Source organism: Belonocnema kinseyi, chromosome 4, assembly GCF_010883055.1.
Source record: "Belonocnema kinseyi isolate 2016_QV_RU_SX_M_011 chromosome 4, B_treatae_v1, whole genome shotgun sequence".
Lineage (NCBI taxonomy): Eukaryota > Metazoa > Arthropoda > Insecta > Hymenoptera > Cynipidae > Belonocnema > Belonocnema kinseyi.
In genome coordinates this window covers 10838906-10864134 of record NC_046660.1, presented here as the reverse complement: position 1 = coordinate 10864134, position 25229 = coordinate 10838906, and the positions used below count along the sequence as shown (strand labels likewise).

The window sequence follows — 25229 nt, the reverse complement described above, 5'->3', positions numbered from 1 at the left end:
AAGATTTTAAAGAATTTCAAGAGATTTCATTTTCAAAGAATAATTCAATTGCAAGAAATTTCACAAGATCTAAAGGAGTTTATTGAATTTAAAAGAATTTCGAAGATGTCAAGAGATATCAAGATTTGAATAGATTTTGAAAGTTCTTAACCAATTTATTAATAACTTTAGGAAATTAAATTTTATTTCAAGGACTTTTTATGGATTTGAACGGTTTTAAGGGATAAAAAGAATTAAAAAAACAAAAGGAATTTGAAAGATTTTAAGTTATTTTAAAAGATTCTAAATAATTTCAAAAGATTTGATAAATTTCAAAGGATTCAGTTTCAAAGTCAAATTTATTTTTCAGGAATTTTAAACCATTTCTTTTGATTTCTAACGATTTCAAACAATTTTAAATGAGTTGAAAATCGATTTAAAAAATATTGCAAGGAATTCCTACAGATTTTAACAGATTAGAAAGATTTTTATGGATTTGAAAATATTTCCAAAAGTATCAAGTGATTCTCGGAGATTTAAAATGATTTTACTTTGATAATCTTAGAATCGCAGGCAAAATTATGGGAAGATCATTATACTATTCTAATTTTTCTATAATATTTGGTTTAAAAGGGTGAAAAATTTCCACCAAATAATAAAATAAATAATCACACGAACCTTCTTTAAATTGTTTAAACATCACGTCCAATGTAACATCTTCAAACACAAAGTTGCAGGGGTTCTTGTAAAATTCACATAGAGTCTTCAACGGCTTATTATCATCAGGATCCACAAAGGCCAAATCCTTTATATACAATATCGAAACAATATTGTTTCGGCCTCCATCATATATAGGTATACGAGAAAATCCTGAAAGTAAGGTTTTTCTTGTAGATGTAAAATAATTAAAAACAAAAAAGATTTGCAAAATTTGATCAGGTGTGTGAAGTTGCCGACTTTATTTAAACACATAAGATACATTTTTAATCAGAAAACTGAACAACTTTCAACAAAATACATGAATTTTTAAATAAAAAAGATAAGTTTTTAACAAAAAATTAAATAGTTAAATCTTCAGTTAAGAACATTAATTTTCCAGAAAAAAAATTAATTTTAAACTAAAATGATAAATCTTCATCCAAAAAGATTAATTTTTTACCCAGAAATTTTTGGCAACAAAAAATTAATTTTTAACCAACTGGTTCAACTTTTAACAAAAAAGGTGAACTTATAATCAAAGATTCGAATCTTCAACAAAATTTAAAAACTTTCCACCAAAAACATTAATTTTCAACGAACATTATGAATCTCCCCCCCCCCCCAAAAAAAAAACAATTTTTAACCGACTAGTTGAATTTTTAATCATAAAGATGAATTTCAAACCAAGAGGATTATTTTTTCTACCAAAAAGACGAACTTTCAACCAAATAAATAAATTTTGAGTCGTAGAAATAAAATTTTAACGAAAATTATAATTATTTACAGAACAAAATTAATTTGTAACCAAACTATTGATTTTTTAACTAAAAAGTTGAATTTCTAACCAAAAAGATTAATTTTAAGCCATTAAGATTAATTTTCTCTCAAAGAAAGACAAATTTTCAACTAAAACGATGAATTTTCAACCAAAAACATTAATTTTCTACATAATACATGAATTTCTAACGTAATAGTTGAATTTCCAACTAAAAAATGATTACTTTTCAACCCAAAATTAAATATGTTAATTTTCAGTTATGGAAATTTGTTTCAAACAACAAACGGAAAATTTTCAAGAAAATAGTTTCGTTTTTAACAAACGTTGAATTTTTAGCCAAAGAAATACATTTTTAATCAAAAATATTCATATTTAACCAAAAAAGACGCATTTTCAACTAAATTCGTATATGAATTTTCCACAAAAGAGTTAAATTTTCAAAATGTAACTTTTAAATCAAACATGAAACAGTTAGGCAACAAAATAAATCAATTTTTAACCAAATAAATACATTTTTAACAAAAATTATGAATCTTTCACCCGAGAGAATGAATTTTCAACCACGAATATTAATAATTCTCTACCAAAAAAATTAACTTTCCAAAAATACATCAATTTTTAACCAAATAGTTGATATTTTTAACGATAAAAGATTACTTTTTAACTAAACGTCGAATAATTAAATTGACATTTAAAAAAAGTAATTTTCATTTAAACAGAGAACGAGTTTTCAGAAAATTTTGCAACTAAAAAGATTTGTTTTCTACCAAAAAACACTGATTTAAAAAAAATACATGAATGTTCCGCTAAAAAATATAAATTTTGGACTAAAAAGGGAACCATTAAATTTTAAATTGAAAAAATTCATTTTCAATGCCAAATGCGAACATTTAAAAAAATAATTAAATTTTCAAGCAAAGAAATGAATTATATAGCAAACAGATAAATTTTTTCCCAAAAAAGACAAATTTTCATCAAATTAATATGAACTGAATTTATAATAACAATCAATCAGAAAATCCAAGTATTTTTGATTTAAATTTAAACAACTTTGTCAAAAATCCATTTTTTTAAGATTCGAAATTTTAGTTGAAAATTTATTTCTCTGGTTGAATTTTAAATTACTTAGTTGAATTTTTTCCTTTTTGGTTATAAATTCAACAGTTTTATTAAAAATATATCTTTTCGAACTGAAAAATAACTTTTTAGTTAAAAATTCAACTATTTGCAGCTATTCAACCAATTTTTTATTAACTAAAAAAGCACTCTTAGTTCAAAATTCAACTCATTTGTTGAAAATCGTTTTTCTTTTCGTTCAAAAATTTATCTCTTTTTGTGGAAATTAAATTTTTTTTCTAAAAATTGCAATTGTTTGGTTTTTCCATTTTTGTTCCAAAATTTATCTTTTTTAGTTGGAACGTCAACTATTTGGTTGGAAATTTATGTATTTTGTTGAAAATTTGTATTTTTTTTTTGTAGAAAATTAATTTTCTGGATAGAAATTTAATCTTTTTGTGGTAAAAAGACAACTTTTCGGTAGAAAGTTAATCTGTTTTGGTTGAAGATTCAACTATTGTGTAGAAAAGACGTCTTTTTAACTTGAGAATTTACGACCTTGGTTGAAAGAATTTTTCTTCTGTTGACAAAAAAAAAACATTCTTGGTTGAAAATGCAACTGTTTTCTTATAAATTCGTTTTTTTTAGTTTAAAAATTCATCAGTTTTGGCAGAAATTAATTCTTTGTTGGTTATAAACACGTTTTTTTGAAAAATTATCTCTTTTGATCAAGGATTCTCCTATTTTGTAGAAAATTCCTGTTTTTTTGGTAAGACTTAACATTTTTAAATTAAAAATAATTCTTTTTTGTAGAATTCAACGTTTTTTTATTTAAAATTCAAATATTTTTTCACTGAAATATCAATTATTATATTTTTTGTTGAGAATTCAACTTGTATTTTTCTTCTTTTCGAATTAAAAAATAACTTTTTAGTTTAAAATTCAACTATTTGCTTGAACCTTGAAATATTTTTGTAAAAAATCCATTTTTTTATTAAAGCTTCATAATTTTAGTTGAAAATTTATCTCTTTCGTTGAATATTAATCTATATTATTGAAAACCTAATTATTTATTTTTAAAGTTATCCTTTTTCGTTTAAAATTCATTAGTTTTGTTGAAAATACATATTTTTGATTTGAAAATACAAAAACTTGGTTAAAATTTCATCTTTCTCGCTTTAAAATTGTACAATTTGCTTGACAATTTTTTTATTTCTTGACTAAAAAAACTTTTATGGTTAAAAATTAATTTCTTTTGTCAAGCATACATTTTTTCGGTTTAAAAATTCATCTCTTTACTGGAAATGTAATCTTCTTTTAGTTAATAATGAACCTGTTTCGGTTAAAAATTCAATTGGTTGAAAACATAACTATTTGGTTAAATTGATATTATTTGGTTATTTTTTCTCTTAGCTGAAACTTATTGTGTTGAAAATTCATTTTGTTGTTAGAATCCTAAATACTTTTTTGACAATTATTTTTTATGGTTATACATTTAACTTTTTTTTAAATATGTTTGTTACCTTTTGAAAATCAATTTGTTTAACTAAAAATTTATTTTTCCATTTTTGATTCAAAATTTATTTGCTTTTAGTTGAAAATTAATGTATTTTGTTGAAAATTCGTCTTTTTTTCTAGAAAATTAATTTTTTTATTGAAAATGCCACTGTTTTGTTAAAAATTTGTCTTTTTAGTTTAAAAATTCAGCTGTTTTGGTAGAAATTTAATCTTTTTCTATTATAAACACAATTGTTTGATAAATAATCTCTTTTGGTTAAACATTCTCCTATGAATTATTACATTTTATGATTGAAAATTAATTTTCTTTTCTTAAATGCCTCTTTTTTGTACAAAATTAATCTTTTTGTTGAATATTCATCTTTTTAAGATTGAAAATTCAATTATATTAGTAGAAATTTCAAATATATGGCTTAAAATTGCCTTGCTTGTTGAAAAATGATTTTTTCTTGTTGAAAATTCAACTGTTTTGTTAAGAATTTTATATTTTTTTGGTTAAAATGCAATTATTTGGGTGATGATTTTTTTAGTTGAAAATTGAATTATTTAATTGAAAATTCGTTTTTTTTTTCAGTTGAATAATAATGTTCCAAACTAAAAATTAATTTTTTAAACTTAAAATTAATTTGTTTTAATTTAAAATTTAACTGTTACATTTTTAATAAAAAAAATTAATCTTATTGGTGGAAAATTAATATTTTTACGTAAAAATTCACCTATTTGTTTAAAAATTCATCTATTTTGTTGGAAATTCAAAATTTTTACTTAAAGTATTAAGCATTTCAAGCGTTTGAAACTGAATTTAATATAGTAATCATATTATTTTATTCAAAAACAATTATTTCTATAAATCTCGTTAACCTATCATCAATAAAATTGAAAAAATGTTCTTTTTTTACTTCTTGCAAAATTCACTTTAATCAAAGAAAAAAATTCCCGGTCATTTCCCGGTTCGCAAACATTTTTCACGGACAATGAAATTTAAAAAATTAAAATATGAACTTGGAAATTTTTTTAAATTATATTATTTTAAGTAATTTTAAGCTAGACACTTTAAAAATTGGAAAATAATTTTTTTTTAACTTAACAGTTTTTAAATTAGAAGTTAAATTATTTTAATTTAAAAAAGTTAAGGCATCCTTCAGAAGTTTAAAAATTTGTATTTAAAAATATTGAGAAACCTAGAAGTGGTTTAAAATTTTTAAAATAATTTTTGGATTTTTTTTCGGAACTTTTAAACATATTTGAAAATAAATTGAATTTTTTCTATAACTTTTAGAAAATCCTGCAAATTAAAAAAAAATTAATTTGAATTTATAAATAACAATAGAACAGTTATTATTTGTAAAAATATTAGAGTAATATTAAGAGATATTTAGAAGTTTTAAAACGATTTGAATTAAATTTAGAACTTTAAATAATTTCAAATACAGCAGAATTTAAAATAAAATGTAGATTTTTGCAGATTTCAAACAAAAATTTAGAATTTTTTTAAAAATTGTGAAAAACTTTAAAAGAATTTGAAAAAATTTTCTTAAGATTCTTAGGAAAATTGAAAATGATTTTTCAACTTGAAAATTATTGTAACAGAAAGTTTAAGAAGATCTTAAGAGGATAAAAAAATTATCAAAGAAAAACCTGGAAGATTTTTTTCAATTTGCAGGATTTTCCAAGAATTGTAGGAAAAATTCTATTAATTAAAAAATATATTTAGAAGTTCTGGAGAAAATGTACAAAAAATAATTTAAATTACTTGAAATAATTTAAATTTTTTAATTAATTTTGAATCTTTTCAAAACTTCTAAATATCTCTCAAAATCACTCAAATTTTTTCTACAAATGTTAAGTATTCAATTGTTATTTATACGTCAAAATTTAACAATTTCACTTACAAATTAAACACTTTTGAAATAGAACAATTAAAATTGTAACGCTAAAAATTTGAAAGTTCTTCGAAAATCTAAAGATTTTCAACAAAATTTCAAATTTATTAAAAGCCTTTAATTACGACTATATTATTATGGATTTATTTTTAAGTCGAAAATAGTGAAACGAACGTTTACATTTTTTTATGGCTAAAGAAATTAATAGAAATAATATATTAGTATATTTATTTATTAAATTTAATATAAAAAATAATATAAAAGAAGACCTGAAACTCTGAAATAAAAATATTTTATTGATAAATAATAAAAAATTTTATTTAAAAATAAAATTATCGGAAAAAATGATATACTAATTTCAATTCTTATCAAGACTTTCGGATTGAAACAGTTATAGATCCATTTTAAAAATAATTTATTTATATTTACTGCATTTATTTACTGCACATTAATTATTTTAAAAACTATTAAAATGAAACTTGAGCAGATTTTTCGCCTGGAAATACCTTGTTTTTTTATTTTAAAAATCTTCAATTTTAAAAACCTTCAATTTTTATCTCTTTTAAGCCTTTAAAACTGCATTTTAAAATTATTTAAATTCAAATATATGCTTAAAAAATAAAATGGACATTTTTTAAAGTGAAAGATTTTTGAAATTAAGCATTCTAAATTGAATGATATAATAATAATTTATAAAAATCACAATTTAACAAATTATTTAAAAAAAGGTTAAAATCAAAGTTGGACAAAATTTTTATTCTAAAAATTTGGTAAAATTCCCGATCAAAAAATAAATTAAAAAATAAATAAATTGACCCCCCCCCCCCTCCCTCAAAATGCCTTACGAAATTTTTGGATGACCCCTAAGTCATCAATGAAATCAATGATTGCGGCCAGATCTATCCTTGCCAGATTAAACAGATAATATCTCGGAAGCTTTATCAATGTTAATGGTTAATCGTAATACTAATTGGACCAAATAGATAATGATCATGCACTTGTTTATTATCTACCCGATACTCTCGAATCTTGTGAAGGAATTTCACAAAAAATAAATCTCAGATATATAAGGATGATTGCCAAAAAGTTAACCATTTTCAGGCCTCGGACTCATTTTGGAGATAAAAAAAAGTAGTGTAAACAGTGTCAACAATATTATGATATACAGTCAAAATAGGGTCATAAAATTGTTTAAATATTAAAAATGAAATACAATTATTATTAAAAAATTTATTCTTTAGTATGTAAATTATCAAAATTATTATTATTTTTCCACTTAACTGTAAGCTGAATTAATAAAAACCCAATAAGAAAATTTAACTATTTTTCGTTAAAAGTTGATTCTTCTCGGTTGAAAAGGCCACTAATAAATTATTTGGTCAAGACATAATTTTTTTTTATTTAAAAATTGTACTATTTAGTTCAAAATTGATTTTTTTTTTTTGAAAATTCATCTTTTTGGCTTGTTAATTCAAAAATTTGAGTAAAATTTCGTTTCTTGACTAAGAAATTTTTTAAATTGAACATTCCACTATTTTTTTGCACGTTCATCTATTTTTTTGTTGTTGAAAATTTAGTCAATTTCTTTACAAGTTTCATCTCTTTTAATTAAAAATTTAACTATCTGGTTAGAAATTAATCTATTTCAGTTGAAATTCACTTTTTTGTTTTTTGTTTAGTTGAAAATTCAAGTATTATTCTATTTCAGTTGAAATTCACTTTTTTGTTTTTTGTTTAGTTGAAAATTCGTCGTAGTTTGTTAAATCCAAATGTTTCTTTTACTTTAAATTAAAATCTTTTGTGTTGAAATATCAATCAGAAAATGAATTTACAACGAATCCGTTGAATTTTAAACAAAATAGTTTTAAAATTATGAATCTTCAACCCAAAAAATTAACTTTTAAGCAAGTAGTTCAACTTTAAACTAAACAATGAAAAATAACCAATTTGGTAAACAATTGAACTATTTGGTACAAAATTATTTTTTTTTTGTGTTAAAATATCAACTATTAAAATTTGCTTTGAATATTCATTTTTTTAGGCATTAAATTCAACTCCGTTCTTAAAATTTCATTTTTTAGTTGAAGATTAATATTTTTAGTTGACATTTTTTTCAACTATTTTTTTTAACTTGAAAAATTAAGTATCTTGTTGAAATTTCAACGAAAAATTGTTCTTTTTTGGTTAAATCCAACTGTTTTTCATTTTTAAATCAAATCTGGAACTCTTGAAATTTAAACTTTTAAAATTGAAGTTGAAAAGTTTTTAAATTCGAAAACTTTTTTTTTATTAAATGCTCAATAATTTACACGCGAAAAATGGAAGGTACTCATACTTTTCAATTGAACAATATTAAATTAAATTAAGATAAAGTGCAAAATTCAGAATTTTTAACTTTTATGTATTATAGAATTCAAAGATTTAGATTAAGTTCGAAAAATATAAATCCACGTTAAAATTTTAAATACTACAAATTAAAGAATCAATAAATGAACTTTAAAATTTTTTAAAATTATATTATTAAGTTATTTTATGTTAAAAACATAAAAAATACAAAAGGTTAAATTTTTTCAACTTAAAAGTTCTTAAATTAGAAGTGAAATTATTTTCGTTTTAAATAGTTTAGGCCTCACTGAAAAGCTTTAAAATTTTATTTCAAAATTTTGAGAAATCTAGAAGTTGTTTTAAAAATGTTCAAATTTCAATTTATTTTTTAAATTATTCGTACCGAAATTTCGGTACTAATAACCACATCCTTATTTGATACAAAATGTAGATTTTTTGCAGATTAAAAAAAAATTCTTAATATTCCTAGGAAAATTGAAATGATTTTTCAGTTTAGAAAATCATTTAACAGATTATTTAAAAATATTTTAAGAGATTTCCAAAATTATCAAAAATGACCGTGGAAGATTTTAAGGTTTTTTTTTTAATTTTCAGGATTTTCTAAAAATCCAAAGTCTTAAATTAAAATAAATTATTAAGTTATTTTTTAATTGAAAATAGTTTCTAAAGTTTCAATCACACCTTTACATTTTTTTAATGACTAAAATTTTCGAATTGAAACAGTAACATTCTGAAAATTCTTAAACATTGAACGAATTTAGAATCGTTTTATCAAATAGTATATTATTCAGTTTTTACTACTTGAAGTGCAGATGCATTTTAATAATTATTTATTCATTCATTTATTTATATTTACAGTTGATAAAATAATACTATTTTTTATCAAAAATTTTCAACTTGAAATATTTTTAATTTTTAAATATTTAAGTATTTAAGACTGCACTTTAAAATTCTTTAAATTACAAATTTACGCCTAAAAATAAAAATCTAAAATCAAGAATTTTGAAAGTAAAAGATTTTCGAATTCACTGTCATTTCCCGGTCTCAGAAGTTTTCCGGTCACTTCACGGGTTTCCAGTCCAGTGGCCACCGTGAATATTCATCTTTAGGCTTTAAATTCAAATCCGTTCTAAAAATTTAATTTTTTAGTTAAAGATTTATATTTTTAGTTGAAAATTCGTTTTTTTTGTTGTCAAGAACTAAATTTTTTGCATTGCAAATTTAAGACTTTTTTTTAGAAATTTCAACGGATTGGTTATAAATTAATTTTTTTAAATTTATATTCTCCAGTAAAAAATAGGACTTTTTTAAATGGAAAATTCGTCTTTTTGGCCTGAAAATTCCATAAGTTTGTACCAAATTCAACTATTTGATACAAAATTGAACTGTTTCGTAGAAAAATCGTTTCAAATTTTTTTCCTATTTAAAATTAATACTCCCCAATAAAAATTTAAGTATTCCATCTTCTGTTAAAAATTAATCGTTTTTTATTTCAAAATTCAAGTATTCAGTTAAAAAATTATATAATTTGTCGAAAATTAGTCTTCTTGACTTAAAAATTCAACATTCTGATTTCAATTTTTTTTTATTGACTTAAAAGTCTTTATTAGTTGAAAATTCATTTTTTTATTTGATAATTCAATTATTTTGTTGAGAATTCATCTACTGGTTCAAAATTCATTTTTAATGGTTAAAAACTAATTTTTTAAATTGAAAATGTAACTATTCCAAATAAAGATTCATCATTGAAGTTGGAAATTCACTTTTTGGTTGAAAATTCAAGAATTTTGTTGAAAACTTAAATATTTTGGTAGAAAATAAACTTTTTGTTGAAAATTAATATCTTGGTGTTCGAAAAATCAACTAATTTATTAGAAAAATAATATTTTTAGTTTGAAAATTCATCTGTTACAATTGAGATCATTATTAACTAATTAGGGAAGAATTTTAAAAACATTTTTTAAAGAAAAATGATGAAATAGTGGAATTTTTTCAAAAGAAAATCTTATTCTCACCTGATTTCAAGATTTCCGAGACTGTTTCAAAATCCAAAATAGCGCTATAGTCCAACATGTAAACATCATCGATTCGAGTCATCACATCTGCCACAGTTTTCTTACATAACTCTAAAGCACCAGAAATAATGTTTACTTCCTCCTTTTGCAAGTCGTTGAAACCGGTAGTCACCTGTACAAAGAATGGAAATATTTTATCATAAAATCTGAGAGTAAAAAAAAAAAATAATTCACGAGCGAAAATACTGCGCCATTATTTTTCGACTGTTTTTTTTAGAAAAATTGTAATTTTCAGATTGGATACCTTAAAATTAAAACGATTTTATGAATCCTTTCAAAATGAGCAAAGAATTACCAAATATTATGCAATATTTCTAGCATAATTTAAAGTGATTGAATAGGTTTTTCTATTCTGTAAAGTGGAAAATTAATTTCATTTTCACAGAAAATTTTACAATTATATAAACTAATATTTTAAAAGCTGGCAATATCAAACATATTTTTAAAAGAAGGAATAAATATTTTCAAAATTTGCCGAATTCAATTTTTGAATTTTTTTCGACAATTCATTTTTGTGTGGAAAATTCCACTCCTTAATGAAGGGTGAAACTATTATTCAACTATTTTACTGAAAATTAATTTTTCAAGCAGAAAATAAGTATTCCATGTTTGGTTAAAAAATCCTGTATTTTTTTTAAAATTCGTTTGTTTTCGACAGAATATTAATCTTCTTGGTGACTAATTCATCTTTTTGGTTGAAAACAGTTAGTTGAAAATTCCTTAAATTGAATTTTCATGAAAATCCAATGAATCTTCATAGCTAAAAATTGACATTTTTTCTTGAGAAGTCATTACTTTAGTCGAAAATTCGTTTTTCTTTACAAATTAAAAATAATATTTTTTTAAACTTAAAATTGAATTATTAGATTTTATGTCTATAATATCCATAGTTTTTTATAGAGTTTTAAACTTCTTGGTTTACAGTTAATCTGTTACGTTAAAAAATTTAATATTTGGTTGAATATGTGTTTTATTTGGTTGAAAATTAATTTATTTCACTGAAAATTCAACTATTCTATTGTAACCTTGTAAGTCGAAAATGTATCTGTTTTAGGTGAAAATTCAATTACTTTCTTAAAAATTTGTCTTGTTTTTTATTGAAAATTATTTTTTTGGGTTAAAACTTCAATAGTTTGGTATTTATTTTAATTTTTTTAATTTAATTTATTTTGTGGGTTTAAGATTCATCATTTTAGTTAAAAATTCATATTCTTGGTCGAAAATGTAACTGTTTCGTTAAAAATTTATTTTTCTAACTGAAAACTTGAGTATTCTGTGTTTTAAAAAGAAATCTTTTATTAGATAAAAAATCACATTTAACTGAAAATTGAACTATTCCATTTTTTGTGAAATATTTATCTTTATATTGATAGAAATTTAAGTTTAGTAGAAGTTTGGTTAAAAATTGAACTATTTCGTAGAAAATATATTTTATTTGGTACTTCCATGTATTTCGATGAAATTGTATATTTTTTTCGATGAATTCGACTGTTTTTTGTTTAAAATAAAAATATTTTTTGGTTAACATATCAACTTTATTATAATTTTGATGCAGAATTAAGATTTTTATTGAAAATTCAACTACTTGGTTGAACGTTTTAAATATTTTATTGAAAATTCATTTTCTTTTTGTTACGAATTAATTTCCTTTAATGAAAATTAAGTATTCCATTTTGGGTGGAAAATTTATTTATTTTTTATCGAAAATTCATCTTTTTAATTGAAAATTCTTTTCGGTTGGAAACTCTAATATTAAAGTTTTGGGTAAAAATAAATCTTTTTTTAGTTAAAACTTTTATTATGTGGTTTCAAATTCAACAATATTTTGATAAAAAAATTATTCTTTTCGTTTGAAAATCAATTTTTTTATTTAAAATTCATAATATAGTTGAATTTTTTTTCTTTTAAATGGAAAATATTCTTTTTGGCAGTAAATTTTCAGCGTAGAAATTTAATCATTTTTAAATTAAAAATTCACTTTTCTGTTGAAAAAGCATGTTTTCGGCTTGAAAATTCAGCTATTTTGTGGAAAATTCGTGTCTTTAACAAGAAAATTCAAGAAATTGTTTGAATTTTTTGTTCGTAACAGAAAAATCTTTCATAGTTGAAAATTCAACACTTTTCTTGAAAACTCATCTATTTTTATAACAACTTCATCTCTTTTTGTAGAAATTTCAAATTTTTTGGTAGAATAATTAATCCTCTTAATCGAAAATGCATCTTTTTAGTTGGAAACTAAATATTTTTGCCAAAAAACATCCTTTTTAGTTCAAAATTCCCATCGAATTTTACCAAGAAATTATTCTTTTTGTTTAAGATTAATTGTTTGGTGGAAAATTCATATTCTACTGTTTGAAAATACAAATGTCTGAGGGAAAACTCGCCTTTTTGGATGGAAAATTCAATAATTTAGTTGACATTTTTTTCCTCTTGAATAGAAAATATTCTTTTTGGCTGTACATTTTCAGCGTAAAAAATTTAATCATTTTTCTGATTAAAAATTACTTTTCTGTTGAAAATTCATGTTTTCGAGTGGAAAATTCAACGATTTATTTGATTTTTTTTCGAAACTGAAAAATTTTTCTTGATTGAAATTTCAACACTTTTCTTGAAAACTCGTATGTTTTTATAACAACTTCATCTCTTTTTGTAAGAAATTTCAGATTTTTTGGTAGAATAATTAATCCTCTTAATCGGAAATGCATCGTTTTAGTTGGAAACTAAATATTTTTACAAAAAAGTAATCCTTTTTAGTTAAAAACTTTAACAGTTTAATTTAAAAAATCGTCAATTTTTATTAAAAATCAACTTTTTCTTGAAAATTAATATTTACTGATGGAAAATGACTTGCCTGGTAAAAAATTCCTCTTTTTGGACTGAAAATTCATTAATTTAGTTGAAAATTTGTACTTTGTTTTAAAAATGTATTACTGTTGATAGAAATTTCAACTTTTTTGGTTAAAAATGCATTTTTTGTAATGAAAACAAATTTTTTTGGTGAATATTCATATTTTAAAGTTAATAATTGACATTTTTTGTTGGAAATTCATCTTTTTGGATCGAATAATGCACTATTTTAGTCGAGAATTCCACTATTTCGTTGGAAATGACATTTTTTGTTGGAAATTCATATTTTCTCTTTGGAAATTCAACTAAGTTGAGGAAAATTCGTCTATTTTGATTGAAAATTCATTAATTTCGTCGACGTTTGTTTTCTTTTTCGAATGAAAAATATTTCTTCTTTGGTTGAAAGACGAATTGCTTTGTTAAAAATTCATTTTATTTTGTTGAAAATTGCACTATTTTGTTGAAAATTGATTTTTTATTGTTCTTGAAAAATGACCTTTTTTTAGGTGCAAATTAAAATATTTAGTCAAAAATTGAACTGTTTAGTTAAAAAATCTCCTGCATTAATAAAAATTCGTTTTCTTTTTGTAGAAAATTAATTATCTTGGTTGAAAATTCACTTTTTGCTGGAGAAATCATATATTTGAGTTCGAAATTAAACTATTTACTAGAAAATTAATATTTTTGTTTTGAAAAGTTGAAAATTTGATTGAATTTTTTTTCTTTCTTTGCTAAAAAATCTGTATTGCTTAAAAATTCAACTCTTGTATTGAAATTTTATTATTTCATGTTTGAAAATTAATTTTTTCAGGTAGAAATTTCATCTTTTTTGGTTAAAAGCGCATTTTTTTATGAAAATCAAATTTTTGGTTGAATATTCATATTTTAAGGTTAAGAATTCATATTTTTGTTGGAAATTCATCTGTTTGGATTGAATTATTCACTATTTTAGTAAAAAATTCAACTATTTTGTTGGAAATTAAATTTTTTGTTGGAAATTAATTTTTTTTCTGTTTGGAAATTCAACTATTTTGTCGAAAATTCGTCTATTTTGATTGAAAATTCATTAATTTCTTTGACGTTTGTTTTTCTTTATCGAATGAAAAATATTTCTTCTTTGGTTGAAAGATGAATTACTTTGTTAAAAATTTATTTTGGTTCGTTGAAAATTCATTTTTTACTGTTCTTGAAAATTGACTTTTTTTAGTTGCAAATTAAACTATTTAATCAAAAATTGCACTATTTAGTTAAAAAATCACCACATTGTTAAAAATTCGTTTTTTTTTGTCAATTTTTTGTCTCATTTCCCGGTCTTATAAAATTTCCGATAATTGCAGTCGTGGCCAACCTGTCAAATAAAAAATAAAATAAAAACAGATATTTTATAATAATTTTTCCTCAAAATTATACAATGCTTGAAATTTAAAATAAAAAATTACTATTTAATTGAAAATGCCACAATTTTTTCAAGAAATCAATCTTTTTGTTTTAAAATTCAACACTTTCTAATCGTTGCTTGAGTGTAAAATGTTTTTTGGCACGAAAATCCAGTATTTTGTTAAAATTTCTTGCAAATTCTTCTCACGAATGAAATAAATCAATAAATTTCTTCCTTTTATTTCAATATCTTTACCACAAAAATATTACATATTAAATCTAGGATCGTGTTACGAATAAAAGGGTTATCTTGGCTGATATTTCCGACTTCGCACCGTATTAACTTTTGATATTATGTATCTCGCAATTTGAGAGTCACTGACTTTCTGATAAGCACCCTCTCGTCGTGACTCATAGTAAACGCGAGATTGTTTTAATGTCATATTTTTAACAACACTGACTCGTATGCTTAATTTGTACGACATTTTTACACCTTATAAAATAACGGAAGTTGCACTCGACAGTTTCTCACGCTAGGAATTATTTTTAATCAGCCTTCCAAATATTTAGAAATTAAATTAAGAATAGAACAGAATGAAAAATTCTTCTTTAACGTCCAGGATTCAAATTTAACTACGAAATTCTTTCAAATACAAAAAAAAAATTTAAAAAAAAAAAAAAACAAGAATCCAACGATCAAGTTTGGATAAAACACTCCTAAATGTCTCAATTCCAAATTTAAAAAAATAATAATAAAATATCTTATATAAAATATCTTATATTTAGAATCCCGAATTTTTCAAGTAAAAATATTGCATTTTTAACCACAAAGATTAATTTTCTATCAAAAAGACGATTTTTCAACAAAATACAAGTCTCAAACAAATAGTTGAATTTCGAACTAAAAAAAAAAATCAATTATCAACCAAACAGTTGAACTTTGAAGTAAAAAGGTCAGCCTTTAACCCAAAATGGAATAGTTTATTATTAATTTTAAAAAATTGATCTTCTACATAAAAAATCTTCAATCAAAGTGATGAATTTTGATCTGAAAATTATGAATCTTCAACTGGGACAGATACATTTTTAAGAATAAACCTTAAATGTCAACTACCTAGTTTTATTTTCCACAAAAATGATGAATTTTAAGCTAAAATAATGAGTATTTAACTGGAATACTAGAATTTTCAATTAAAAAGATAAATGTTTGAAAAAGGCGATTTTTACCCCCCCCCCCCCAAATTTGTCAAACATTTGTCGATGAATTTCCAACTGAAAAATAAAATTTTTCAACCAAATAGTTGAATGAAAAGTTGGACAAATTTTCAACAAATTATTTGAATTTTTGACCAAAACAGATCAATTGAGAAAATTAGTTGAATTTTTAATAAAATAATTAAAATTTCAACAAAATTGTTGATTTTGTTAACAAATAGTTGCATTTTCAACCTACTAAAATGAATTTTCAACTAAAATGATGAAATGTTCAACTGGACTAGTTACATTTTCAATTTTTTTTTTTAGTTAAATTTTTAAACAAAGTGATGAATTTTTAACTAAAATAATTAATATTTAACTGGAATAGTTGAATTTTAAACTAAAAACAATAATTTATTTTAAAAAAAGACGAAGTTTCAACTACAAAAGATTATTTCTTGACCAAAAATGTAAAAAAAAAGTTGAACCAAAGAGATGCATTTTCTACAAAAAAAAAAATGGTTTTTAACAAAAGACATTAATTTACAGATAAATAGTTTAATTTTCTATTACAAGAAAATAAATTTTCAAGAAAATAGTTTAATTTTGGCCTAAAAAAGATTCGTTTTCAACCCAAAATGGAAGTTTAACTTTCAGTTTAAAGAATTAATTTTCCACCAAAAAGAAAAACAAATTTCCAACTTAAGTGATGAATTTTCATCTAAAAGGATGAATCTTTAACTGAAAAAGGATGAATTTTTAACGAAATAAATGAGTTTTTATCTTTAAAAAAAACAACAAATTTTTAACAAAATAGTTGAATCTTAACTTAAACAAGATAAATTTTCAATCAAAAAATGGAATGGGTACATTTTTAATTGAAAAAAAAATTAATTTTCAACTAAAATGATGAATTTTTAAAATAAAATAATTTAATTTTTTATCGAACAGATTAATTTTCATAAAAAAAATTTTTAACTAAAAAATAATAATTTTCCAACCTGAAACCGATGTTAAAAAATGAATATTCGATCAAAGAGATGGTTTTTTAACTAAAATGATCGAGTATTCAACTTGAATAGTTACATATTCGTTTGAAAAAAATTAATTTTTAATGAAAAAAATTTTGTTTGACAAAATATTTCAGCTTCAACTGTGATAAATAAACTTTAAGTAATGAAAATTAATTTTCGGTTAAAGGAGAAACGAATTTTTAACAAAATAGCTCATTTTTCAACCAAAAAGATGAATTTTTTAATGAAAATTATGAATCTTCTATCAAAATAATTGATTTTTACAAAAAAGATTAACTTTCAATTGATATTTTAACCAAGAAAATTGATTTTTAACAAAAGAGTTTAACTCTCAAACAAGTAATTAAATTTTCATTTAAAAAAATTAATTCTGAGCAAAAGTTGTAGTAATTGATATTTCAATTTAAAAAAATGTTAATTTTTTAACAAAAACAGTCGAATTAAAGCAAAAAAATGAATTTTTAATAAAAATCATGTATCATCAACCAAAAAAATTGATTTTAAACAAGAGAGTAACTTTCGGCCAAGTAATTAAATTTTCATTAAAAAAAAAAGAATTTTGAACGAAAATTGCAGTAATTGATATTTCAACAAAAAACAATTTTAATTTGTGATTTAAAAAAAAAAACAATTGAATTCAGCCACAAAAATACGATTTTTCCACATGAGTTGAATTCTCAGCTAAGAAAGATTTTTCAGTCAACAGAAAAAATAGCAAAAACTTTTAAATTTTCAAGCAAAAATAAAATGGTTAAATTTACAGTTTATAAAATTAACTTAAAATCAAAATAAAAACGAATTTTCAAGAAACTAGTTAACCAAAATAAAATAAAAATACTTTTAGATATAAAAAATCATTATTCATTTTTATATTGCAATAGAAAAAAAAAATCAAGTGCGCTCTTGACAAAATTTCCTGACATTAAAAAAAAATGACAGGTAGGATACTCTGACAGATATAATTAAATCTTAAATAAAAAGGTTTAATTAAGTTTCCTCACCTTGACAAGTTCCTTCAAACGTTCCCGATTGTAGACATTGCCAATTTCTTCGCCAAGGAGAAAATCCAAAATTTTACTTATCGGGTAACTTAGAGGAAAAGTCAAGATCATCGTGAGTTTTGTTATGTAGATAGTTTTGGCTCCCACACATAAGCCATGTCTACTACAAATTGCCTGAAAACAAAATTTTACTTAACCCTGCATTCTTCTGCTTTAAAAAAATTTTTATATTATTTAATATTACATATTGAAATTCATACTTGGGGTGAAATTTCACCAAAAATAACGATGGCGAGAGTTGTGCAAATAACAGCTACGAGTCCAGATGTTAGATCTTCCAAAACGATAGTAAATATCGAATTGACGAGAACATTAGAGAAGAGAATTGAGCACAATAAATAATTGCCCAAATTTCTCACAGGTTCTATTGTCCTAGCGTATTGTTTCTCCTAAAAAAATAATTAATATCTTAATTTACTTAAAGTTTTATAGCGTAATGAAATTCAAAAATTTCACAGCCAAAAATCTCTGAAAAGAGGGGAAACAGGGTGATTTTTTAGTAACAGGGTAACCGATTTGAATCGAAGAAAAAAATTCCCGGTCATTTCCCAGTTTTTTCCCGTTTCGCAAACATTTTTCAAGGCTAATGCAATTTAAAAAATCAAACTATATTCTAAAAATTTTCCCACTGAAAGTAATAAACAATAAACAACAAATTAAAGCATTCAAAGTGGAACACTTGAATTCCAAACTTTTAAAATTGAAGTTTAAAAGTTTTCAATTCAAAAATTGTGTCTTCAAATGCTCAAAAATGTGCACGTACCAAATGAAGGTACTAACACTTTTCAATTAAACAATGTTAAATGAAATGCAAATAAACTGCAAAATTTAGAACTTTTATCAATTATAGGGTTCAAAGATTCAGATTAAGTTCAAAAAATATAAATCCACGTTAACATTTTCAATAGTCTAAATTAAAGAATCAAGCAATGAAGTTTAAAAATTTTCAAAATTATATTATTTTAAGTAATTTTGAGCTCGACACACTAAAAATTGAAAAATAATTTGTTCAACTTAACAGTTCTTAAATTAGAAGTTAAATTATTCTAATTTTAAATAGTCTAGGCATCCTTTAAAAGCTTTAAAATTTTATTTCAAAATCTTTAGAAATCTAGAAGTGGTCTTAAATTTTTTCAAATTCAAAATAATTTTAGAATTTTTTCGGGACTTTTAAATAATTTTCAAAATGAATTGAATTTTTTCCATAACTTTTAGAAAATCCTGCAAATTAAAAAAAATTAATTTGAATTTATAAATAACAATAGAACACTTATTATTTGTACAAATATTAGAGTAATTTTAAGAGATATTTATCAGTTTTAAAAAGATTCGAATTAAATTTAGAACTTGAAATAATTTCAAATACTCACAGCCGAATTTAAAATAAAATGTAGATTTTTGCAGATTTAAAACAAAAAATTTATAATTTTTTTAACATTTTCAATACTTTAAATTAAAGAATCAAGCAAGGAAGTTTAAAAATGTTCAAAATTATATTATTTTAAGTAATTTTAAGCTCGACACACTAAAAATTGAAAAATAATTTTTTTAACTGAGCAGTTCTTAAATTAGAAGTTAAATTATTTTTATTTTAAATAGTCTAGGCATCCTTCAAAAGCTATACAATTTTATTTCAAAATTTTTAGAAATCTAAAAGTGGTCTTAAATTATTTCAAATTCAAAATAATTTTAGAATTTTTTTCTGAACTTTTAAGTATATATCAAAATGAATTGAATTTTTCTATAACTTTTAGAAAATCCTGCAAATTTAAAGAAAAAAAATTATTTGAATTTACAAATAACAATAGAACACTTATTATTTGTACAAATATTAGAGTAATTTTAAGAGATATTTATCAGTTTTAAAAAGAATCGAATTAAATTTAGAACTTGAAATAATTTCAAATACTCACAGCCGAATTTAAAATAAAATGTAGATTTTTGCAGATTTCAAACAAAAAATTTAGAATTTTTTTAAGAATTGTGAAAGACTTCAAAAGAATAACAATGAAATATTGCTAAATATTAAATACTTATTCCTTTTCTACATTAAGAAATTTCAAATTAAATGGGATAAAAATGAAATAATTTAGACTGACAATATTTTAAATCTAATAAAAACCTTGAATTATGACTATATTATTATGGAGCTATTTTTAAGTTGAAAAAAATGCACTTTTATATTTTTTAATAGCTGAAAAAAATAATAGAAATAATATATTAAAGAATTTACTTATCAAACTTACAGTGAAAAATAATATAAAGAAAGAACAGAAACTCTGAATTAAAAATATATTATTGATAAATCATGAAAATTTTTATTTATAAATAAAATTATCGGAATAAAGGATTCTCGGATTGAAACAGTTACAATCTGGAAATTCTCAAATTTTGAACGGATTTAGAATTGTTTTGTCAAATCAATTATTGTTCAGTTTTTTTATATCTTAATTACAGATCCATTTTAAAAATAATTTATTTATTTACATTTACTTTTGATAAAATAAAACTGCTTTTATCAAAAATTTCCAACTTCAACTGATTTTTATTTTTAATTGCTCAAATCTTCAAAACTGCACTTTAATTATTTAAAAAAAACTGTTAAAATCAAACTTGGACCGATTTTTCTTCTGAAAATTCGTAAAATTTCCGGCCCGGCGGCCATACTGTTTTTAATAATAAAAAAATCTTCGATTTTAAAAACTTCTAATTTTTAAAGCCTTTAAAACTGCATTTTAAAATTCTTTAATTAAAATATATGCTTTTAAAAATTAAAAATCTGAAATGGAAAATTTTTAAAGTGAAAGATTTTCGAATTAAGCATTCTAAACTGAATGATATAGTAATTTATAAAAATCACAATTTGAAAAATTATTTTAAAAACGGTTGAAATCAAAGTTGGTCAAAATTTTTATTATAAAAATTTTGTAAAATTCCCAGTCAATAAATAAATTGACTGTCATTTCCCGGTTTTCCCGGTCTCATAAAATTCCCGGTTTCTCAGTCCAGCGGCCACAGTGTAGGAAAATCGTGAAATAACAGGGGAATAGATTCTTCTAAATAAAGTTTGAAGGGTCCATGGTCTAAACATGTTAACTGAAATTTTTTCGAAATTGATTTATTATTTTATATTCTGGTACATTTTTTATATGCAGTTAATATCCCACTAATAAAATGACAAAATTCCTTTTAGTTTTTTTTATGGTTTAAAATCGTGCACAATTTATGAAATGGTAGTTAACAGGTTTAGACCGCGGACCCTTCAATTAATGTTAGGCACCATATTGAATACAACATTAAACGCTTCGATTTCCTGAGGTTTTAAGTCGAAATAGATTGCATTTTCAATAAGAGTTAAAAAAAAGTTAATTTTCATCCCAGAAAGATAAATTTCAAAATAAAAAAAAAATAAATTCTGTGCCATAAACGATGAATTTTCAATCCAAATTTTTTGTCGAAAAAGAGGAATGTACAAAAAAACAGCTGCAGTTTCAAACACATAAGAGGATTTTAACAAAATAGTAGAATATAATTAACTTTCAACCAAAATTTTATTAACAAACGATTTTTCGAGAAAATAGTTAAATTTTTAACCCAGTAGTTCAATTTTCAATATACAAAAAAGAGTTTTCAACCGAACGGTTGAATATTCCAAAATTATTAAACTTAAACTAAAAAAATTTTTATTTTAAACCAAAAAATATTATTATTCTACAAAAAAATGCATTTTTAATTTAAATAGACGAATTATCCACCGAAAAAAAGATGAATATATTATAATACAGTTGAATTTTTAAACAAAAAACATTAATTTTAACAAAAAGAGCGAGTTTTCAACAAAAAGATAAATTTTCGAGTAAATAATAGTTGAGATTTCAATCAAAAAGTTTAAATTTCAAGACAAAAAAAAAACGAATTTTTTACTAAGGAATATGAATTAAAAAGAAAGATATTAAAAAAAAAAAAGATTTTTTTATTTTTAAAAAGCCGAATTTTGTATGCAAAAAGACGAATGAAAAACCAAACAGTTGAATTTTCGACCTAAAAAATAAATTTATACTAAAATAGTTTAATTTTTTACTAAAAGAAATCATTTTTAACCAACAAAAATGACCTTTTCAATCAAATAGTATAATTATGAAGAAAAAGACAGTTAAACTTTCAACAAAATAGTTTAATCCTCAATCAAAACATATTCATTTCTAACCAGGAAAGATGAATATTTAACAAAATAGTTAAATGTACAAAAAGTAGAATTTTTAGCCCAAATAGTTGAACTTTGAACAAAAAAAAGTTCATTTTCAACCAAATGGAAAAAGTTTTAAATCAAAATGACAAAACTTCAACCAATAGTCGAATTTTCGATTTAAAAAAAGATGACTTTTTAATATATTTTTTAATTTTTCAACCAAACAATAAAAGTTTCAACGAAATATTAAAACTTTTAACCAAATATTAACATTTTTAGTAAACAAATATGAATTCTGAAACAAAGTTATACTAGCAGAATTTTCAATTAAAAAGAATGAACTTTTAACCAAAAAACTATCAATTTTCAACAAAATAGAATAATTTTCAACTAAAACCATGGAATATTCAATTGGAATAAGTTGAATTCCCAGTTAGAAAATTTACGTTCCACGAAAAATTAACTTAAAAAAAAATAGTTACATTTTCAAACAAAATGATGAAACTTTAACTAAAATAATTGATTTTTTTATCAAAAGGGTGAATTTTTAAAGAAGAAATGAATTTTTAATAAAAATTACCAATCATCAACCAATACATTAATTTTAAACAAAAAATTCAAGTTTGAACCAAGTAATTTAATTTCCAACCTAAAAGACGATTTTTCAATTTATAAGTTGTTTTTTTTACAAAAAAAATCAATTTTTAGACAAATATGTAGATTTTCAACAAAATAGTCGAATTTTCAATTAAAAGACAAATTTTGTTAAAAATTGTTGAATTTTGAACAAGAAAAGATCAATTTTCAACAAAAAGTGGACGTTCAAGTTTACAGTTGAAGGAATTAATTTTTAACTGAACTGATGAATTTTCAACTAAAACGATGAAAACAAAAACAAAAAAACATTAATTCTAATAAATGCCGGATTATTTTTCTGGGAAAACATTCTCTACAACTCTACTGTTTTCAAATTTTAAAATAATAGAATAATCTTAAAATATAATGATTTGTTTATTTTTTGAAAAAAGTACTTTCAAAATTGGAAACAGTAGAATTGTAGAAAATGTTTTCCCGGAAAAATAAGCCGTCATTTATGAAAATACAATATTTTTTCAAAAAATGGCAAGAAGCGATGATCAGAAAAAAAATTATTGAAAAAAACATGGTTAAAGTTATTGCTTTTTTTGTGTGTGAATTTTAACATTTTTCATTAAAAAAAAAAATAATATTTTTTTTCTTTGGAATGAAACCAGTTATAACATTTTGATTCTTAAAATCACAGAAAAACTATTTTTTCAGATATCTGACTTTTGGCACCACAACTACCTTAAATAATAAATAAATTTTAAAAATCAATAATAAATTATGATTTAACTGGAGTATACTGAGATAATCTGAAAAATATGCGACTTTAGTTAAATCAGGAATCACTTTTTTAAATTGACCAAAATTATTAAAATAATGAAAACTTGAATTTTACTGTGATCAGAAGTAAATTCCCAGTTTTAAAATTAGATTTCCGGGTTTTTCCCTGTCAAGTCGCCACCCTGATAACAATAATAATAATTATTATTATATAATATAATAAGATATAATATAATACATAATAAAATAATTAATAATAATAATAAAAAAATTTAATCCGACTTACTTTTTCTGTTCCAGTGTTGCACAGAATCTTCAATTCTGTTCTGTCCAAAGACATCAGTCCCAAATTGAGACCCGAAAAGAGAGCAGAGAAACTCAAACAAGTGAGGATGATTATTATGGAGGCCCATAATGGCAGTGTTTTTTCGTATGCGCGAATCTGTAATTTATCTTTTCTATACAAATTTTTTACATGAAATTCGGTTTCGCGGTTAAATATCCTGTAAAAAACGTATAAATATTTGAAATACTTACAATAATGTAATTTTCAATACCCTGGTGTCTGGCAATAGTGATTAGTTCAGATCTAGGATCTGTGCCGTTGGACTTGTGATTTGCACAGATGAAATATTCGGCTGTGTGAGGAAATTTTACTGAGACAAGAGCTGTGTTGTCCTCCACACTTTCAACCTACAAAACAAAAGATGAAAAATCAATAATTCGAGGATTCTATCCATTAATCGTATGGATATGATTTTTTCTAATTTCAGGCTTTACAGTATTTGTAAAAAATATATTAGGGGAAATAGAGGATTTCCCGATAGGAAATAAATTACAATAGATCCTTCATATTTGCAAGAAAATTATAGTTAAATACAATTTTTCAAAAACCTAAAAGCAATGCCTTATGTTATTATATTACATTATTTATCATTAATGATCTTGTAAAAAATGAGATAATAAAATCTCTATTTTTGCTTCGCTTATTGGCTATGATTTTTAATTAAACAACGATACAATAAATGAATGTCTTACGTCCTTTTTTAAGTGAAATTCAACCTCTTCGAGTTATTTGTGTTTTTATTACAAAAAAAAACTATATTAAAACTTAAAATTCTTCAAATTATTATTTATATTCTAAAATTTTTAGTTTTTTAATTTATAAGAAAGGATTTGCTAATACCCTTAAAAATTCCTATTGAATTCATAATTGATTAAAATCGAGAATAATCCGCAGGTTGGCCCGCTGTACCGGGAAACCTAGAAAACCGGGAAATGACAGTGAATTTATTTATTGACCGGAAATTTTACAAAATTTTTAGAATAAAAATGCTGTCCAACTTTGATTTCAACCGTTTTTAAAATAATGTTTAAAAACATTCCATTTTAATTTTTAAGCAAATATTTGTGTTTAAAGAGTTTTAAAATGCAGTTTTAAGGGCATGTGACACAGCTAAATACCTATATTACCGACCACAGTTTTTCAGTTCACTGAATGTTTTTTTGAACCTGAGAACTTTTTTTGTAAATAAAATATCGAGCTGAAACTTTGGGAAATGTATTAGAGTGCAATAAAGTACGTTTAGGTACTGCATTTTGGTAGGAACTTCACTGAAAATTATTTTATCTTTTTTCTGAACCTCAACATTTTTTGAACGTTCGAACTTTTTTTATACATAAATGATCGATCTCAAACTTTGAGAAATGCAAGAGTCGAAAAAAAACTACGTTTAAGTACAAAGCTTAATAATAAAAGATGTAAAAAAAATATATTTTAACAATCAATTCCAACGGCATCAGCCGGTAACGTTGTACACGAAAA

At 22.7% G+C, this 25229-nt stretch overlaps 1 protein-coding gene across 2 annotated transcripts in view; it reads right to left on the bottom strand.

The window, feature by feature from the left end:
• LOC117171944 (metal transporter CNNM4) overlaps positions 1-25229 on the bottom strand; it is a 106477-nt gene that overhangs the window by 48369 nt on the left and 32879 nt on the right. For both annotated transcript variants that reach the window (XM_033359619.1, XM_033359620.1), the window contains exons 3-8: positions 23942-24097; positions 23691-23846; positions 18051-18239; positions 17791-17964; positions 10275-10446; positions 658-849 (exon numbers count right to left, since the gene is read on the bottom strand). In XM_033359619.1, coding sequence (XP_033215510.1) covers positions 658-849; positions 10275-10446; positions 17791-17964; positions 18051-18239; positions 23691-23846; positions 23942-24097 — 1039 coding nt within the window. The remainder of the gene's footprint in view (positions 1-657; positions 850-10274; positions 10447-17790; positions 17965-18050; positions 18240-23690; positions 23847-23941; positions 24098-25229) is intronic.